The sequence below is a fragment of the Sciurus vulgaris genome, assembly GCF_902686455.1.
Source record: "Sciurus vulgaris genome assembly, chromosome: 1".
NCBI classification, from domain to species: domain Eukaryota; kingdom Metazoa; phylum Chordata; class Mammalia; order Rodentia; family Sciuridae; genus Sciurus; species Sciurus vulgaris.
This window is the reverse complement of record NC_136461.1, coordinates 174135947-174149002: the sequence shown is the minus strand read 5'-3', so window position 1 is coordinate 174149002 and position 13056 is coordinate 174135947. Positions and strand designations below refer to the sequence as shown.

Genomic DNA, 13056 nt, shown 5'->3' with positions numbered 1-13056 from the left:
CTCTGCTAACTTGGCTCCTCGAACCTCTTAAGATGAAACCTCTTCAATTTGACAGAAAGTGGGGAAGAGCACCTCGTTCAAACCAGTGGCTCTGGGCAGAGCATTAAAAAAACAAATACCTTTTGAACTGTAACATTTTCTGCTTTTATAAATACTACGATTTAAAGCCAGAGAAAACAGAAAAGCTGGGCAGAGGAAGGGGAAATTTTTATGGAAAAAAGGGAGGATGCAAAGTACATTTATGGTTTATAAAAGTCTGGCTCATCTTCAGTGGAACTGAGTAGCAGAACTGAGATATACCGAGTTCTTATGTGAGATATTCTGAGAAAGTGCCCATCAAAGGCAGTTGGAGCTGTAAATTCTTCCCATCCTCAAGTCCTGCAGCTATCTAGTGTGCTGATCAAGCACTGAGGGAAGTTTGCAGTGTGAGCCACTGATCTGTGAGAATTAAGTAGCCACTGACCTTGTAGTGGTTTTTACCTACCGAATGTTGGCAAGACACACTGGAAGAATTATAAACAGTTTAACGAGGGCTTTTTCATCCTCCAAGTAGTGGTAAAGATTTTTATATTTCTGTAGGACCCGGAAACAATGCAGTTGAAAGCATCTTAAAAGCTGCAGAAAGCCAGTGAGATGGCAGAGAGTCAAGGAGCCTGCCAGAAGAATAAGCAGGACAACCTAGAGTTTGTCTTATATTTTCATGCTTGAGAAAGAAAATAAAGGCCCCCACAGATTCACTGACAGATGAAAGCTGTGCACCACTAGGCAAAAGCCAGAGCTCTGATGATATCATTTGATGGGGCCAGAATTCAGCTGGAAAGCTTTGAATACACAAAAATCTTAATTGCTCCTCCTGAACAGCAGCACAGGAAAACCCGTGTTGTGAAAGGAACCTGGCCAAGGAATAAATTGACCTTCTGACTCATTTTGAGCCTCTCATAAGGGATTTCAATAATGTGCCAGGCATATTAAGCAATTATTACCCCTAAAAATGGCTGTATTTAACCAAGAAAAGCAAATGCTGATTTTAAAAAATCTGAATCCTGCCATATTTGAATATACTGAATGATGTCATCTACAAATTAATTCCTTCCAAAATTCAAAGGAGCTATGTTTCCTAGCCTCCAAGGCAAAAGCAATAAACCAGAAAAGCTGTTTTATGTGAAGAGCTTGAAACACTGCTCTTGATTTTCACTGGAAGGCAGCAGGTATGCTTCCTAACCAAGCTCTGTACCTGCATTATAATGAGAGGCACTGACAGCAGAGGGGCGAATAAGGAAAACTGTCAGAGTAGCGCCCGAAGCCCCTTTCCACCCCTGTGCAAACACATTGGTTTATAGCCCTTTTAATAAAGGACTCATTAAAGTACTCTGCAGTTGGGTTTTCTTTGGGGTGAGTGGGGGAGGTTAGGGTATGGGCACAGGATTAAGGGGGGATTCCTGTATCTTAGGAGTTGAGGTGGGGAGGTAAGGTGGAATAGATGAGAGCAGAATGTGGAGACAGGTGCGTTGGATATCTACCCTCTGCCCACCTCCAGGTACTGCTTGTGTGAGCTCCGCTTCTCTAATGGCTGTTCTGCAGCACTTCTGGTCTCATTTTTTCCTGTCTTTGTTTTAGCTATCCTTGATCCCAACCCTTTTTTATTCCTAGACACAGGGAAAATCAGTATTGAGCATAGTGTCCAAGAGCTCCAGAGCTCCATCCACCCCTAACTCAGTGATTCCATGGTCTCAGCCTTGGCACCTGTTAAAGGTGCTGACTCCTGCTATCATCTCCACAACCCCTGGGGGAACAGGTCTCTTCCTCTCCAGCTATATGAATCCTCTCAATACCCTTCTCAAACAGAAATGCAAAAGAGAAGGATCACATTTGAAGACAGTTTAATGGCAAAAGATGAATCTTCAGGCTCAATTGTTTAAGATCTTAAGCTTTTCCAGCTAAGGAAAAAAGAAGGTCACAGATATTCTTAGGGTCTTGGAGGTTTCTCGTTAAGGACTAAGAACTTGAAGATAATGATACTATCCTCTGCCAAATCCTGTAGCCAGATCACTGCTGCTTTATTGTCAACTGGATCAGAAGATTCTTGGCAGATGTAATAAAGTCAGCCTGGACATCTGACCTCTGTTTATTCCCAGAAAGTCATCAACTCAAAGCAGCAGTATAGTCCTGGTGCCAAGCCCCAGCGTAAAGCCTGACTGATTATGATCCAAGAAACTAGAGAAATCTTAAAGAGTTGTTGTGGTTGGCTGCTTTCCATCTTCTCAGATAATTTTTACCCAAACAGTGGTGTGAGGGAGGCAGGCTCCCATATCAGGAAGAAAATAATGAAAAAAGGGATCAGGTAAGGCTTGCTGTCTTTTGCTGAAGCCACTCAGACCCCAGTGAGGACCAGTAAGCTACAGCTTGCCACTGATCACGCCATATTGATATATGGAAAAAGACTAGTTTCTTGGGTCAACAATCAGGGCCTGTGGATGAGGCCATCTCCTGGGAGGTAGAGGTGGAGAGCAGTTTTCCAGGGTGCACCTGCGTACCCTGAGCTAGACTGCAGGAGGCTGCAGCCACTGGTTGGGGCTCACCTCCGAACCCTGACGCTAAGGATGTCCCATCTGGGCATCCATTCCATATTACCTAAGTGTGCCAGGCCCCATCAACCTGTGTGTTTCAGGAGCTGTGGGGCCAGGAAGCTGCCCCAAGAATCGAAGCACTGTCCCCAACCCTGTGTTACTTATGGGACAGGAAATTGTCCTATCTTGTTCTGGAGAATTAAAAGCAGTGGGCAGAAATGAGATCTATTTATAAAATAAATCTCTGGGGTTGGATGCTGGACAGGGAGCAAGGGAGGACCCTCGTGTTGCATCAGCTCGTGGAGGTCTCTGCCCTCATCTTGCCCCCCGCCCCCGCCCCGCTTTTGCAGCTGTTCCTCCTGCACCCACAGGCCTGTTGGAGATGTGCCTGGGTGGTGTGCAGCCCAGGGGCTTCCTCTGTGGGTAGCTGCCAGAATTGCTGTGTGCTTCTCACCCTTCCTAGGCCACCCCACTCATTTTGGAGCTCCAGCATACTGCTCTGTCCTTCCCTGTCCTGGGGCACTCCAGCCCTCTGACCACAGAGCAGGATCAGCCCTGTTCTATTCACTTGGTGGATTTGCCTCAGGTCTCCTGTGAAGGGCTCACACGCACACTTGAGTGGGGTCTCCCAGCATACCCCGTTCCCCACCACCTTCACTGTCTGTCCTGTCTCACACTCTCCAGGTCTGCAGCAGCCACCCTGAGACACACAAATGCCTGGGTACCAGTGATCAGCCTGTCTCTCCACCTCCCTGGCAGGGAGCCCAGCCCCCATTTTCTGAAACGTACCTCCACATCACAGGCCACTCTCGGCTGCTTGAGCTGCACGGTGAGCAGGTTGCTCTGCTTACTGTCCTGTGTGCAGTCAATCTCTGTGACAGGGAAGGCCTGTTGCTGCGTGTCCTCACTGACGCTCACCACGAAGAGTACTTCTGAGGTCAGCAGCAGGCACCCTTCATGCTCCTGGCCTGAACCCCTCACCAGAACCACATCCAGGGCCATGTGGACTTCTGGTCTCCCCAGAGACTGGAGCATTTTCCTGTTAAAAGAAAGCAAGTGAGGCCCAGAGAGAGCTTGGAAAAGGCAGTCACTTGTCAATGTTCACTGTTTACCAAAGATTTGGGACAACCCTACACAAATCTCCCCAAGGGCAAAGGGCTTTTGCCAATCTGATTATTCACTTTAGCTAGAAATGTTAATTGTCAGTTTAATTCTCAAACTGACTTGGTCAACAGAACCTGGCTTCTGGGAACAAAGATTTCCTGTGGCTCTGTTGTGCTTCTTCTCTTCCCATTAGAAGTGATACCTCCTAATTAAGAGTGCTGGTTCCGCAGGGAATCTGGAGCCCTCTCACAGGCCCTGGCTTTTCTGCCAATGTGTCCTCTCCCTGAGTGGTCAGGGTGGAACAGAGTTCTGTAATCAGCCCAAATCTGGGAATAGCAGCTTTCCCCCAGTCCTCCAGGATGCCCTGCTACTGCCCAAGATGCCAGTGCCAAGAACAGCTGTTCCTCTTGTGCTCCCCTGGAAGCATGGCCCCTTAGCTTGGGAGCAAACTAGGAGCTATTAACATACAATGTGGATGTAAAGTTGAGCAAGTGTTTCAGTAACTTTACCAGACATATTTGACATGGCTGTTTGGAGCCGCTGGTAGCATGTAGATCACTTGGCTGATAGCGCTGTTTGGGAAGCTGAGAAAGTCCAGCTCCATGTAAAATACCTGTGGGGAGAGCAGCAATGGAGTTTACTGGCTGTTTTCTGGGAACCACTTCCATACTGCAGTGATGTCATCTGCTTAGAACTATCCATAAAATGTTACAGATCTAAAATGATGTCACATCTAGAGAAGCAAGTGTATAGATAACCATTACAATGCTCTTAACCCTGGCAATCTTACATTAGCTGCAAACTATGATTGTGCTCTAGTCCAAGCAGGACTAGCACTTAGGGGAAGAGTAACACTCCTGAGAGCAGCGGTCATGAGCAATAGCGGACACGTCATTTACAATTTGTGTTAAAAAAGTCAAGATTTCTAGTTGAGTTCCTTACTTATTATAATACTCCTGTATCTGTGCTGTGGCTGGTCAAATAAAAACACAACACACACATAGATACATATGAAGGCACATGGTTTGCCTAGATACAGTATTTAAATGCTAAGTGACTTAATCCAGCTGTTAAACACGATTCCATATACATTTATGAGTGCTCTTGGGGCCTCGGGTTTATTACATGCTCTCCCTGGTGCCAGCTCCAAATGAGGGCACCCAGCGGCAGCCACACAGGCTTCCAAAGAGGCTCTCCAGAACCAAAGATGGTACAGCATGTGTGCTTTCTGAAGGCTTGTAAATATTTATAAACGAGGCATAGTCATTAGACTAAGAGTTAGTGGTTTGTAAAACCTTCAGTGTGGTAATAAAATTTTACAAGAGTGATGGAAACCAAAGAGGCCATGTGAAGCCTGCTCTGAGATGCTCTTACATAAGGCTGAGCCCTGGGAAACACGGGAAGGGACGATGGCATTTTCGAAACCAAAAGAATTTATGAAGTACAAGTTGACCTTACTTCACAGGAGTCTGTAGCAAAAGGAATAAGTTTTTAAAAAAATTTAACATAGAAGTCCTAAGCATTTGGTAAGGGAGAGTTTCACCTTTTCTACTTTCAAGGTGCAGCGATTCTTATAGTCGGCTTTCCTGTGAGGAGCGAGCGTGTTGCTCACAGGAGAGAGAGAAGTGTTGGGGGAGAGGGAGGGATGGAGCAAAGAGGGGCGCTGCTCGTGCCTGTGTGGTCTCGGGGCTCTCGGGCTGCTCGCCATGGGCCTGCCTCCCACTGTCTCCCTTTTAGATACCAGTTTTATGTCCTGATCTGGCTGCCTCTAGTCAGCCCTCCTGAGGGGAAGGCCGTGGTGGTGAAGTGAAACCCACGGGGCGCAGGGCCAGAGGCAGGCTGGTGCAGTCTGACCTTCATGTGGTCTGAGATGCTAGCTGGACCGGCCTGCTTCACCAACAAAATGGTGACAGCAATTTTAGGTAAAAAAGGAGTGATTCCAGTCACACGTTTACTAAAAGTTACTTTAAGGTGCTCTGCTGAGAGAGCAGAAAATAAGCACAGGAAGAGCGGCGTGTGAGGGAGAGGCCCTGCGTGGCCCTACCCAAGTACGAGCAGCGTCCCAGGCCCCAGGCCCTCGCCTGTCCGCCTGGGGAAAGGGTGTTCCCTGCAGTCCAGTTCCGCGGGCCAGGGGCTTGGCCTGGCTGGAAGCTGCAGGATGGTTTCTGCAGGCGACAGAGCCACCCCACCCGAAGACCTGCACGGCCCCTCTCAGCCGCCATACCCAGCACGGGCTCTCAGACGATTTTTCCTGCCTCTTTCCTTCCAAATTCCTCATGGGGGAGAAAGTCACCATTGTTTTCTTTGTTGCAGTGTATTCTCCAAATTGCTCTTAACCCCTAACTGCTAACTTTTCATTAGAGTCCTTTTAATTAAGCATACTGTAAAACAGATTCTGTGACACAGAATCACAGAATTTCCTCTGAAATTGCTATTGGAAATTACCAACTGACGTTCTGGGTCTACAATTTCATTTTTGTTTTTAGTAGTGTAGTTCTACTTTGTATGAGTAAGCACAGGGAGGCAAGAAAGGTCGCTGCTATTGTCTGCTGTACTTTTCTCTCTTCTCCCATGTGGAAGGACAGAGGACCTCAAGAACCTGGTGTCAGCATGCAAACCAATCAGTAAAGTCCCAGCAGCCTGTTCTCTGCCTCTTACCGTAGCCGGTCTGTGACACGAGCTCAGCAGCTCCTCCAATGGGCTTTGTGAACACCCCCATGATTCCTTTCCCCACACCCGAGATAACACCCTTGGCCTTGTGTCCGGCTGAAGCCTGAGCCTCGGATGTTTTCTGGAAGTTCTGCATTGGCTGATCGACTATACCAGCAATTGCACCTGAAATAACAAAGCCCTCAGTGAGTACAGAGGCTTAAAATCCTCAGCAAACGAAAACCTCAGTCAGGCATGCGGTTTTATTTGGATTGAAAATGAATCCCTGCCCTCATTATGAAGTTCTTTACATTTATTTACCAATTATTTAAGTACATTTTGGGCTGTTTACGTTAGACATTTTTTATCTTTATTGAAACGCAATGTTCAGACTGGGATTGGTCCACACAGTCAGGATCAACCATATCAGACTATTTCCAAGTGCTATCCCTGTTGTTTCCCCAGAAATAAGATGACACAGTTTAAGAAGAAAGAGCTAACAATTCATTCCTCAGGCGGCCAGAAAGCCTGCAGTCTAGTAAAGTTCCACTCAATCAAGGGGGGAGGGGTAGAGCCAGCCTCTTTCTGTGCCTCCACTTCTAATAAAAATGACTATCAATAATCCAATATCATCATCAATTATTATGATTTAATGATTATTTAATAAAAGTAACCATTGATATGGTAATTATCTCTTTTATCGATAACCTGTCTTGAGTGCTTAATAGGTACTGGGGAATATGCAAAGAGTTTCACCTATATGAGATCATTTAAACCTAATAATTCTATGAATCAGGCATGGTTTATATCATTTTCCAGAAGAGAACACTGTGGCACAGAGAGGTTAAGGAGTTTTCCCAAGGTCGCACAGCTGTTAAACAGTTAGGCCTGGATTTGACTCCAAGAAGTGTGAGTTACAGCCTACTCTTAACCACCAAATTTTTCACTTATCCTGTTTATGAAACAGGCTCTTCTCCTCTCTGCCAATCTTGGAAAAACTTCCTTCTCTCTCACTTCAACTGAGGTTTGGCTACTTACTCTCCACTTTAGAATAGCTACCAAAACTCTGCTTCACTAATGTACTCCAACAGCTTCACAAGGGCCACCATTGCCTTGACTGAGCTTGAAGGCTGGTGCAAATGAAAGACATTCCTCGGCCACTCCTCTGGATGTGTCCTCCCTGCTCCTCTTGCTCCGTGGGAACAGTGGTGAGTCTAAGAAAGGCCCTAGGACTCCTGCCGTTTTTCGGGATGGGAGGCGGGCTCCCTAACTCAGAAGTACACATTCCTTACAGTTCTTGACAGAATCCCCTGCTTTCAGCTCAAGCCGGGTAGGGCTGATGAAAACACACGCACCCTGGTAGAAATTTTAGGTATGTCAAATCCTATCAGTCCAAATGTCACCATCCTGAATCTCTCCTGTAAACAGAGATTTCCAGGTCTCAGTTAATGATGTGCTAATTTCAAGTCATGTTCCATTGAACAAAAACTAATAAAACAAAAGGCTGGTTTCTCTAGGTCAAAGGTTAAGGATCCCAATGTTCACGGGCTCCAGTCCTTTAGGTCTTGACAGGGTTGTTTACAATTCTGCATTGACAGACTTAACTGAATTAACTGAAGTGATAGGTCTGTTTTCCACCCTAGATTAATGCCATCCTAACCCTCTAAAGACATGTCAGGGGTGATGAGAGGTAGTTGCTGGTTGGCACAGGCCACCCTGGCTCTCATGGTTAACTGTCCCTAACTTTGTCAGTGGCTGATGAATCAGATGCTCGCTCTCCACCTATATGATCAAAGGTCAGTGGCCACACAAGGTGGGGGGGGGTGGCGTCCACCAGCAGTGTGATGGAGAGGCAGGGACTTCGGGTCTTCTCCTTAAATCATTTCATGGCAGGTAAAGCGAATAGCATCAGATTAAAGAATGCGGCTTTCATCATTTCATTATCTGATTTCTCTGAAAGGTCTTGCTTAAGAATACAAAAGTGGGTAAATGATTACAAAAACACCGATAGATTAAATTATTGCCAATATTTCTGGTAGAAATGTCTTCTCAAGTGTATCTTTCACTAGGACTCTTAAAATTGGATTGGGGGATGGCCAGGCATGGTGGTGCACACCTGTAATTCCAGTGGCTCAGGGGCTTGAGGCAGGAGGATCATAGGCTCAAAGCCAGTCTCCGCAACTTAGCAAGGCCCTGTCTCAAAATAAAAAAATAAAAAGGGTTGGGGATGTGGCTCAATGGTTAAGTGTCCTTGGGTTTAATCCTTGGTACGAAAATAAATAAGTAAGTAAATATATTGGGTTGAAGGCAGGTGGTCACCTCATTTACGGTCTTCTCCTGTTTCCCTTTCCTGTGCTGGCCCTAACCTGTACAAGGAACATGGAGCCCTAACCAGCTGTGTCATCCACGGAACAGGGCACAAACAGGTATGGTGGCAAAATTCCCCTTTGATCTTCTGCTTGCCCCACTCGGCGGCCACAGTGAAGGCCCCAGTTGCTGTGGCTTTGATGGATAGGCTGTTGGACAGCCAGAAAAGCCAAAAGCCTGAGCCCCATGCCTGGGTCAGTGCCTACAAGTTGGAAGAGTCATCAGATTGCATGCCCCCAGCTCAGCACCAGACCTCGAAGGGGGAAAGCCACCCATCACACACCGGCACCTCACTGGTCACCAGATGCTACTGTCTCTCACTGTGTGCTGATGAGGGGGAATAGAGAGCTGGGGAGACTAGCAGCGTCCAGGCCTCTGCGAGCCGCCTGGAGGGAGGCCCTCTTATGGCTCGGGCCCTCTTATTAAGCTAGTCCAGCTGACTCCTGAGACTGGTGAGTTATTTACTGTCATGTACTTAAACTCTAAAGCTTTAAGTAATGGAAAGGGATCTCAAGACTTGTCTGCTGGCAGCAGGCCCAGGGGCGGGGGCCACATGGAGAGGGCTGTGACGTGATGCAGGGGCGCGGAGGGAAGAGGCTCCTAGGAGGGCACCAGGGACCCTGTGAGTAGGCTGGGCTGTGGGGTGGGGTGGGCTTCCTGGGCACCTTGGCTGTAGGAGGGCTTTCCTTGAGACCAAGGGAACTATGACCCCTCCTTCACCTCCCCTGTGACTGTTTCCAGTACCAGGCAAGATGCGCCCTCACTGATCTATTTTGGTGCCAGCCTTATCACACAGTGTAATCTTATTTTGGGCACTTTTTTGTCACAATAGCAGAGGTACAGACCTAAGCTGGGACACCACTCCATCCACAACTCATCATTCCAGACACAGGTGACCCAGAGCATGGAAAACATTCCAGCTCCGGGGCAGTAGTTGTGTTAGAAGAGAGGCAAACTTTGGTCTGTCACCCTGAAATTCCCAGCTGTCAGTCTGACTGCTGATGAGAGATTCTGGTGGCTGCACATAGATCCTTGCTCACTTGGAGGGAAACTCTGGCTCCACCTGGGAGAGGCCAGATTGGGATTCTGAGAGGAGCCCCCAAGAGTGCAGGAGGTGGAGGGGTGCGGCTGTGGGGATCCAGCCCGTGATGCATCAGTCAGGCAGTGGCCTGGCCTGGCCTTTGGTGTTTGGAGAAGAAACAGGTCTGGGAAGGAACATGGAGTGGAGAGAAGACATGGAGTTGCCCAGCCTTCCATGGTGTAGGCTCCAGGGCACAGGGTCAAGTGTGTGTATTTGGGGAAACAGATTTGGTAAGTGTGGGCAAGGCTGATACCAATTCTACAGGCTGAACAGAGTTCTCTCAAAAGTCACTGCTTTTGGAAATACTGTTGTGGAGTGCATCCAAAAGCCCTGGTGACCTCTCTTGGCCAGTTGGAAGACCCTGCCTCACTGACAGGCCAGTGTTGGCAGGTCCCCAGAAGGCAGAGCAGAGACAAGAAGTCCCCAAATCCAGATTCACTAGGGGGAAAGGTGTTTCTCCTACCCTGGAACTTTTGACTGCTAAGTCTCCCTACATCCTGTTTTCAGGCCCAGAGCCCTCCAGGGTAGAAGGCTCCCAGGTTCTGGTTCTTGCTGGAGGTTTGATCTGGGCAGTCACCTGACTTCCTTCATGCCTTAGGCTGTGAAGATCAAGTAAGGCGGCACATGTGAAAGTGCTGTTAACCCTAAAATGTTAAGTATTTTTTTTATTAACTGGGTCTTTAAAATTTCTGTCTTACAAAGTAAGAAACTAAGCAACTAGAATTTTAATTTCCCTATCAGAGGTTTCAAACTACTATATCACAAGAGCCCTAACTTCAATTAGACATTGAATTGTATCTAGCAATTTTAAACACCATTTCTGGGGATGAATGAAATGGTGACAAATCTGTACTTCTCACATAGGAGGCCTGGTTGCTCCTGCTCCTCTTCTTTCCTTCTTGCTCACCCTGGTGGTTCTAAGACCAGGCATTTTGAGATGAGCCAGAGGTTCTGAGAGACACAGACAGAACTCTTTGAGGAGGAAAGAAAGTTGCTTTGGCCAAGCTAGAGACACCCATTATGAACTCTGAGGAGCCCAGAGATGGTTGTCGGATGTGTGCTAGGCGGGACCAGAGCTCCCAGGGGTCAGGGCAGGCCAGTGTTGGCAGGCGTGGGGAGTTTATGTCAGCTCCAGAACTCACAGGTTTCTACAAATTATCAGAAATGAAGAAAGACTGCATGAGCTCACGGTCACTTCCACAGACAGCATGGATGAAGATGCACGAGACGCATGCAAAAGACCACAGCAAAGATCAGGGCTCTGTGACTTCCACCCTGTCCGTGAAAGCCAGGTCCAAAGGTGACCTCAGCAGGACAGGGTCAGGGCTCCTCAACGAGCTGATCTCTATACCAGACACGTTTTTAGACAGTGACTGGGGCTTCACTGGGTGTGAAGGGAGTAGAATCCACAGGCTAGAATTCAATCAGGATCAGGATGGAGATGGCCATGCACTGGCCAAATCAGGCCTCTCTTCCTGATCACCTGAAAGTTCTAGGAATGGCTTGACTGGGGGCAGGGAGCTCTTATATCCAGAGTAGAGGGCACTGAAGACTAAAATTCTTAGCATAAAAGGGTCCCAAAGTCCCCAATGATGACCTTGATGCGCCAGGATAACATCATTGTTGATTCCTCTGGTTATAGCAACTTAATCCATTGGACTACAGGAAAGCAAAGAATGCTCCTGCCATTACTCCAAATGTCTCTTTGCTGGGACACTCTTTGAAACCAGGCAACTATTATATTACCTTTGCTACCATAATACAATAAATACTGACAGGTGCTATCTGTTCAACATGGGCTTTGTGCCTGCTGTTACTTCCAGTAGTGGTATTACCAGTCTCAGTTTATAAAGCAGAAACCAGGATGAGAGAAGTTAAGAACTTATCTGAAGTCATGAAGAAAGGACTGGAACACTGTAGACTGGGGCTCAGGGTCCTAAGGGATGTGGTCCACACTTACCATACCAAGTTCCCTAAGGGAAACACATGGTCTTTGGGTTGCTGAGTCAAGCAAGAAGATCGTCCTTTACCCAGCATGTCCACCACAGGTCACTAGCTTCCCTGTTGCCATGCATTATCAAGTGACAGTGCCCCACACCATGGACTGTTATTACTTAAACAATTTCTAGTGACTTAACCTGTACTTGTAACTTTTTACTACTTCCTCCCTCAGCCTGGGCTGGCTGCACACAGCTGGGGGGCTGCATAGGGAACTGAAGACCAGGGGGAGGACGGAGCCTTTCAAGCCCATCTTTTCCACCCTGTGCTCTGCACTGCCTTGGTCACTTTGATCTCTGAGAGCCCACACTCCCTCAGACACGTGGGTGGCAGGTTGCCAAGCTGTACAGTTTTAAATTCCTTTTGTAAGCAAATAAACAAAAAATACCCTTGAAAATCCTGCACTGCAAACCTTCAGCTCTGAAGCTTCCTTTTTATAGATTTTCCAAAGCAACTTATTTTTAAACATTTGAAATGTTTTGAAACATCCATAGCAATCTTCACCTCTAGCTATACCATCTGACTGCTTCACAAACAATCATGCTCTGAGTCGGGCAGATCTCAAAAATAAGTAAATGAATAAATAAATAAGAGGAAAAGCAGGCTCCTCGCTGAAGTTCACATGACACGTGTGCACTGCGCAAGCGCTGCTCAAACAAAAGTAGGCGCCCGCGGGGCTTGCAATAGGGGCCAGTGAGTGCTTCGGAAGGGTGTCTGTTACTCTAAAGTGCAAAGGGTGATGCGTTGCCTGTAGTGTGGACGCCATGTGCTCAGGGCAGTCCCACGCAATCACTCTTCGCTTTGGAGTACCACACTCAGGCCCAAGTTATGTTTCCTACCAGAGGCAAATGAAGGCAGAGCACAGGGGTTTGGGTGGGCCAATGTCCCTGCCAGGCAGGTCCTGGGAAGGCCTGTCTTGACCACATGATGGCTCTGAAAACGGGGTCTGTACCCACGGTGGGCACCAGGACGAGTGCCTGGTCCTTCTGAGCCTCAGTTTTGCCTACAGAAAGGAGGTGAACGTCACAGCATCCCCAGGGAGAAGGCAGAGCTGCCAACCCTGCAAGAGCCACCCTGGATGCGAGTGGCCCAGCCCTTACCGAGCAGGCTGATGCCCAGCCGGGACAGGCCCTGTCGCAGCCCCTCGCCCAGGCTCTCGGGCAGCTGCCGCCGCCATTCCTCCTGCCTGTTGTAGTGCTCCTCATCCAGCGAGAGCCGGTCCATGTTCCGGGCCAGGCTGGTGGCCAAGTTGGTGATGGATGTGAGGGTACCTGAGGGCACAAGAGCACA

General features: G+C 47.9%; 1 protein-coding gene across 1 annotated transcript in view; it reads right to left on the bottom strand.

Annotated features, from left to right (window-relative positions):
- Positions 1-13056, bottom strand: part of LOC306653220 (intermembrane lipid transfer protein VPS13B-like) — a gene marked incomplete at its 5' end in the record, with an annotated part of 899457 nt that overhangs the window by 2010 nt on the left and 884391 nt on the right. Inside the window, 5 exon segments of the mRNA XM_079126163.1 lie at positions 3357-3606; positions 4181-4206; positions 4208-4284; positions 6330-6506; positions 12867-13037. Of these exon segments, the coding sequence (XP_078982289.1) occupies positions 3357-3606; positions 4181-4206; positions 4208-4284; positions 6330-6506; positions 12867-13037 (701 nt within the window).